This window comes from Echiichthys vipera (genome assembly GCF_963691815.1).
Source record: "Echiichthys vipera genome assembly, chromosome: 15".
NCBI classification, from domain to species: Eukaryota; Metazoa; Chordata; class Actinopteri; order Perciformes; family Trachinidae; genus Echiichthys; species Echiichthys vipera.
Window position 1 is genome coordinate 17,402,168 of NC_139840.1, and position 7,205 is coordinate 17,409,372.

General features: G+C 42.7%; 1 protein-coding gene across 1 annotated transcript in view; it reads left to right on the forward strand.

Annotated features, from left to right (window-relative positions):
• Nucleotides 1–3,795, forward strand: part of LOC310958262 (potassium/sodium hyperpolarization-activated cyclic nucleotide-gated channel 2) — a gene marked incomplete at both ends in the record, with an annotated part of 28,393 nt that extends 24,598 nt beyond the window's left edge. The window contains 4 exons of the mRNA XM_083929115.1: nucleotides 627–773; nucleotides 1,879–2,119; nucleotides 2,210–2,374; nucleotides 2,846–3,795. Of these exons, the coding sequence (XP_083785241.1) occupies nucleotides 627–773; nucleotides 1,879–2,119; nucleotides 2,210–2,374; nucleotides 2,846–3,795 (1,503 nt within the window). The remainder of the gene's footprint in view (nucleotides 1–626; nucleotides 774–1,878; nucleotides 2,120–2,209; nucleotides 2,375–2,845) is intronic.
• Nucleotides 3,796–7,205: the final 3,410 nt, after the last annotated feature.

Here is a 7,205-nt window from a genome sequence, read left to right on the forward strand (position 1 = left end):
ACTTTTATCTTTTTTTAGTTTATATGTTTTGTTTATGTAAAGGATAAAGCTGGCAGTAGTCTATATATTTTGATATTTATTAGCCAAGAACCCTGTCTTTAACTCTTTGCTAATTAATGCTTTCATTTTTTTAAAAGGCTAAATGATTACACCTAAGACTGCTAGCTACTGTAGTTCTTAGTAAATGTTACTCAAACAAGAGTAAATAGCTCATTAGTTGGGCCTTTTTTCAGCTGCTGAGAAATACACGTTTGGTTCTTTAGTGAGTATTTAATAACAGCAGCGGTTCATTGCTTGTTGGATTAACTTGAAATAAACTACAGTGCCCATTTCCAACATAATGAAGGAACATTGTGGCTCATTGATGTGTTTTTTTATATATATTTGCACGAGTGCCGGGTGAGCTGTATCAGGCTTTGACTACACAGACAGCACCTGTTGTCGGGATCACTACACTGGTGGTTTTGCATCCTCTTTGTGGCATTTTGAAAATAAGAAAAATACAAAATATCACCATATTGCTCTTTAACAGCGGCAATACATTTCAAATGTATACAAGATGTTTTCAGAATTATGTGCACTATATTAACAAAACGTTATCTCCTTTCTGTCCCGCTCCCTCTCAGTACAAACAAGTGGAGCAGTATATGTCCTTCCACAAACTGCCTGCCGACTTCCGTCAGAAAATCCACGACTACTACGAACACAGATACCAGGGCAAGATGTTTGATGAGGAGAGCATTTTGGGAGAACTCAGCGAACCCCTCAGAGAGGTGAGACATAAACGTACAATAAAACACACAATTACCACATATGAAGTTGTACTGTAAGATTACTTTTTGTGTTTTAGAATTAAAATTATTCACTGTGTTTTTATGGCTGTGGTTGTATTTGCTCTTAATATTCTGATCCTGTTGAACCTAAAAGTATTCTCTTGCTGAATATATGTCAACAATCTGACATCTGGTCGCTCGTTTGTATATAAGTTGAGGCCCAGAAACATCCATAACATGCAGGCAGAGGGCAGGGTCGCTGCAGATACAGATGCCGCACAACACTTCTAGTGATTTTTGTAATATGATATATTGTTTTTTTTAAGGAAAATCCAACTCATTGTTAGCCTGGAAACCAGACAAATTTGCCAAACTCATGCTTCATTTGTTCTGGCAGATATGTCTGACCCCGTTCCTGTAGACAGGTTTACTGTACAGCGGCTTGATATTGTACGGACCAATCACAATTGTTTATCCAGTGTGGGACGAGTTTAAGACGATGACTGACAGCATAACCGCCCGGTCTGCAGATCTGTTTTTCAGGAATACGAAACACAGATCAAACTGTCATACCATACAGTGCTGATTAAATATGACTCGATATTCTGTGTTTATTTGTAATTTCAGAAAGTTTGTGACCCGTCCGCCATTGTTTTCCACTGACCAAACTCTGTCACTCTTGTAGGTCATGTTTTACAGTTCTGTTTAGTTGGAGGTCTATCCAATTGCGTCCAGAAGAATTCTGCTCTGCATCGTTGATAACCCCCCTCCTGTAATCGAAAGTAACCTGAGAGGGCCCTGACTAATATGCAACCTATTGTGCCTTTAAGCATACTTTCTCAAAGTAGCCTTCATTGCAAAAATTCCCAAATATATTAGGAAACAAAAAAAAAAAAAAAACGAGGACTGACCTATCATTCTCCACTGGATCAGTACAAACAAAACCAACATTACTCCCACAGTCCCTCTGTATAAGATTCCTTTTTATACTCAATCCCTGAACTCATCAGACATGAGTGCATGCAGAAGGAGCCCATTGACCACAGTGCGGGGCTTCAGCTGCACATTCTACATTGATATGTCTCCTAAATATGTCTTTTCTTAGGAAATTGTGAACTTCAACTGTCGCAAGCTGGTGGCATCCATGCCGCTGTTTGCCAACGCAGAGCCGAACTTTGTGACGGCCATGTTGACCAAGCTGCGCTTTGAGGTATTCCAGCCGCACGATTACATCATAAGGGAAGGCACCATTGGGAAGAAAATGTATTTCATTCAGCACGGAGTCTGCAGCGTCATCACTAAGGGCACTCTCGCGATGAAACTTTCTGACGGTTCTTATTTTGGAGGTAGGACTGTTCATGGCTTATCGTTTTTCAGCTTGTACCATTTTTAGCTTATTTTTTCAAGCTAATGGACTTTCTCGTTTCTCGTTTCAGAAATCTGTTTATTGACAAGGGGTCGACGAACAGCCAGCGTGCGAGCAGAGACTTACTGTCGACTCTACTCTCTGTCTGTTGACCACTTCAATGAGGTGCTGGAAGAATATCCCATGATGAGACGCGCCTTCGAGACTGTTGCCATTGACCGTCTGGACCGCATAGGTAAAAAGTTCCTCCAGTGCATGCATACAGATTAGAGGATAGTATATGAACACATTGACACAGTCATATGACTAGCAGTTCAAAAGCATGTAACACCTGTATTGCATTGTTATAAGTCTCTGCATACAGCTCTTTTTAAAATAAAAATACTCTAAAATGAACCCCATGGACAGAGAACTAAATATTATTGTGCTTTCAAAAATATTAATGTTGAAATAGGCAGTATGATGAGTCGTGCTGTTCCCTCAGAATGACACAGGACACTGTAACAGTAGATGAGAGTACACGGTGACACATCCATTTCCTCAGGGCTTGTTCTGCTGGAGGATGTACCTGGAGTGAAGGACATCACATGCTATATCTAACTCATATTGTCTTCAGTTGTTCTGCTTTTTGTCCTCTGCCCCGTTCTTTCCCATCTCTGTTTTTACCTATTTAATAGTCAATCTATTTATTTATTTATTTCTGCAGGTAAAAAGAACTCCATCCTCATGCACAAAGTTCAGCACGATCTCAACTCTGGTGTCTTCAACAACCAGGAGAACGAGATGATCCAGGAGATTGTCAAGTACGACCGTGAGATGGTGAAGCCGGTGGACCTGCAGCGACCGCGGGCCATGTCTATGACCCCTTCCATTGGTGGAATCTTTGCTCCCCCTGGCCAGCAGCAGTCAGGCTCTGCTATCGCCACACTTCAGCAGGCCGTGGCTATGAGCTTTTGTCCTCAAATGGCGAGTCCCCTGGTGGGTCCAGGGACTCTGCAGTCTCCTCGTATGGTGCGAAGGTTCCAGGTGATGCAGAACATGGCCAGCCCAGTCTCCATGTCTCCGCTTCAGTCTCAACCCCCTCAGGCGTTTGGAGGTGCGTTTGGATCTGCAATCTCCAGCCCGCCTGTCCAAAGTCCGCTTGCAGCGTCAGGACGGACTTTCCAGTACATGGCGAGCGCAGGACCCTCTGGTTCCCAGTTGTCCCTAGTACAGCACCATGCCCCCAGCCCCACACAGACCCAGTTTAGGCCTGCCTCACACAAGAGCACCCACTCCCTTCATGCAGGTAGCTTGAGCCAGGATACCCGGGCCCTGTCTGAATCCCAGCTCTCACTCCCCCAGGAGGGAACATCAAGAGCTGCCTCTGCAGCCCCCAGCCCTCCAGCATCCACCCGCACCTCCAACAACTCCATCGGTCCCCCTCAGCCATCTCACCCCAGCCTTCCAGGGCCCTCGGGGGTAGGGAGATCGGCAGGAGCTCAACAAAAGGTGGCCTTTGCCTCCACACCCCCTCCTGGTGGACCTGCTGGAACGGGGGCAGTAGCAGCAGCTGCTGGATCAGCACCTCCAGACTCTGGAGTTCCCAAGAAAGATTCAATTGTCAGCCTTCCAGAGCTAGACTCTGCCAGATCCCGGCTGTCTTCCAACTTGTGACCCTGGTAGAGTTCAGGAAAGAGGCCTTTTTTGTAGGAGAATCTGTTTGTTTTAGGTCAGTCCAGCTGATCTGTCAGCCTGCTAAATGACCAATCAGCTACCGCCGGAGCCACCAGTCATTCGACCTGGATGCACTGTGTGCTGGTGTCAGCAGAGGGAAAAGAGCAACTCAAAGTCTTGAGACACTTTGGCTAGGAGGAGTCTATACAATTAAACTAATATAACTTAAGGTCGAACTGGTCTAGTCTACTGTGCCAGCACCCTTAGTCTTAGTATCACCCCTTACACTCTGCTTCCAAACACCTACTGTATATCGCTGTCTTTACTGTAAAGATATGGAGAAAAGTATGATTCATGTAACTATTGCATACTGTGTAGAATCCATGCAATGCAATCTAGCAGGAGCTGGATTTAAAAATGAAAATCAGGGACTTGAGGTCAAATGACAATGACATTTTAAGCGAGTGTAATTTTTCCGTATAAGCTGTCGTAGCAAAAGAACACATTGCTCTTCATATTGTTTAAAATAGTAGTGAAAATAGTTTTAGACCGCTGGTCGATCTTACATCGATGTGTAAATAGTTGATGAAAAAAGTACGGAAGGATATTATATTCATTGTATCTACCCAAACCAAAGTTGAGCTTGAACACAAAGTCTGGTTGTGTCTGTATCAACTAAAAAATAAACCTAGAAGAAAATGCCATTTATTTAACTGCCTTGATTCAACGTTAGAAGCCATATATTTGGTTTGTGTGTATGTATATATGTGGGTGTAAGCTTGTGCGTGTGAGTTTGTTGGTACGTTTTGGTTCTATTTTCAGAGAATGGACTGGCACACTCTACACTTGCTTTGTCAAGCGCAATTGGTTTGACATGCTGACGGTGGCACTGACCTGTATTCATGAAACATCTGGGAGGCGGTCAGCTGTTTGGTCAGCGCACTGATTGTAAACCTGATGGAAAAGGTGGTTAAATTATCTGAGCTTTATCGAAAGGAAACATTTGTGAACAACCCATACTGTACACTTGCTTGTTTTTGTCTAGGTTTATTGATTAACACATGCAATATACTTCTGCAATACTTTACCCCGCCTATATATATAAATATATATGAATATAAATATCTATACATATGCTGTACAGGAAAGTTTTCCTTTTGTTTTCTTTTAATGTGAAATCTTAAAGAATCCAGCAGCTATTGTGGCTTCACTTGAAGTATTGTAATCCAGTGACCATGTTGTTACCTTAACCAAAAATGTTGGGAGGGAATGAGAGGACGTGCAGTGTTGTTTTCGTAAACACAGACAGGACAAACTGCTTAAAAACTGGTTTAAAGTCACAGGGGTTCAGCTAAACAGATCCTCAAAACAGTCACTTTAAAGCCCATTTGAAGACATTAAATTGTAAGATGAATGGGGTTGGGCAATATGGGGCAAGAACGCCTAACTTGTGTAAAAACTCTTTGCTCCATATCAAAGTCTCTGTGTGCCCCGTATCACCCAAAACTCCCCATGAATGTCTCAACATTTTGATCCAACAACAACCTATTGTTCAAATTTCGGGATTTTCTTGAGGCTGTGGTTGTATTTGCTCTAAATAGTCTGATCCTGTTGAACCTAAAAGCCTTCTCTTGCTGAATGTATGCCATATGAGAAGGAAGACAGCTAATCAGATATAAACTGCCATGTAAATAAAGGGACAGAGGGACATTTAAAGAGGCTTTTATGATGCAAGGGGGTTGTGGGCATTGCTGTATGTGTTACTGAGTGTCTGTGGGATCTTTTTGGTTTGATTATGCTTCTCTGGGTAGAGCGTTGCTGTATTTAACCTGTATGTTACCCCTACACCCTATCCCCAGATCTAACACGGGAGGATCCATGTTTTTAGTTAATTTAGGCGTGAGGTTGGCGTGAACGTGATTGAGTCATAAACACTTTGAACTCCTCGGTCCAAAACAAGCACTGAGGACATTCAGTCAAGCACCCTGTGTTGCTCTTCGATCTTGTAATCAAAATGAAAATTGATGCTCTATTCTCATAAAACGGGGTGCAGTACTTGCTGCTGGACCCATTATCTGGTTAAACTGTAAAGGACGAAAAGTGAATCCAATTGGGAAAGAAAACCGGCAGCTGATTCAATGTGTTTAATAAACACCGCGTCCAACTTTTTCAGCTCTGAGCATCGACCCAGAGCCAAACTGTAAAATCGATGCGATGGACATTTCACTCAGGTTTGCTACCTTTCCAGAGAGATGTATTGATTGCGGCAGCGTGGCTGCCTATTGATTTATGTAGACTTGTCCATCCTCCCATAATCAACGTGTTGATTTAGCAATGCTGAAAGATTCCCCTTGAATTTTGATTGGCTGAGAAAAACAAGGATTTATTGAGTGGAGTCGTATCCCTCAGATTGTTATTACCAAAACTCGCTGCCGCTTTGTTTTGATCACTTGAGAGTTGTTTAAATCTCGAAACAAGGTGTAAGTGATTGTTTTTATCCAAGGGCTTCATTATATGGCTTGTAAACCCTGGCTCATTGTCACTTCCCATTTGATCCGTAACATGCACTAAACCTTGTTCACTGTCGTACCTGGGTCACAGTGCTGCAACCCACTCCATCAGCAACGAAGGAACTTTGTATTTGCTTATTTCCTACGGGAAAGGTACATACCAAAATGCCAATACGATTGTGAATGAATCAAGTCCATTTGAGTCAATAGCTGTTGTGTGCTTCAATACTGTTCAAGTGCAATCAATTGGTCCTCCTCCCTATTCCTTTGTGCTAATACCAGAGTTTGCCCTATTAAGCTGCTATCAGGACTGTGCTGATATTATTTGAATGAGTCCACAGTCAGTGAGAGCAAGATAGAAGGAGAGTCAAAGAGCTAACGTTTCAGGCAATATCAGGCACCGTCTTTGTTTCATTGCATCCATCCAATAAGATACTGTAGCGTGTAATTCACTCCCACTCAAAAGATGGCGTCCCAGACACTTTGATCAGTACCACTCTGTTTCAACCCTCAGCCATGAGGCTGATACAGCCCTGGCCAAGCACATACTTCTGTCAGTTATCTGTTTTGTGTCTGTGTCACAAGTGTGTTTCGTTCAGTTGGCTTCCAGCCACCGTCAAGTTGTGTGTGTATGTGATGTAGTGCTGTATTTGCCTGATGACGGGGGGTTCAAAGTGCGATTGTTTAATGGTTCTTCTTCTGGACCTTGCTGTGAAGTGGGATTGAAATCCCCCATACGTGTTTGACACTGACTGACAATTATTGAGAGTATCTAAGTTTCAAACCTCTCATTCTTGCTGTACCAGATATTAAAGGTACTGAATGCCTTGGTGTTGATACGTTAGCAAATCAGGGTATTCTTTTTGTTTGTAAAAGTGTCTTTGATTTATCGGTATATTT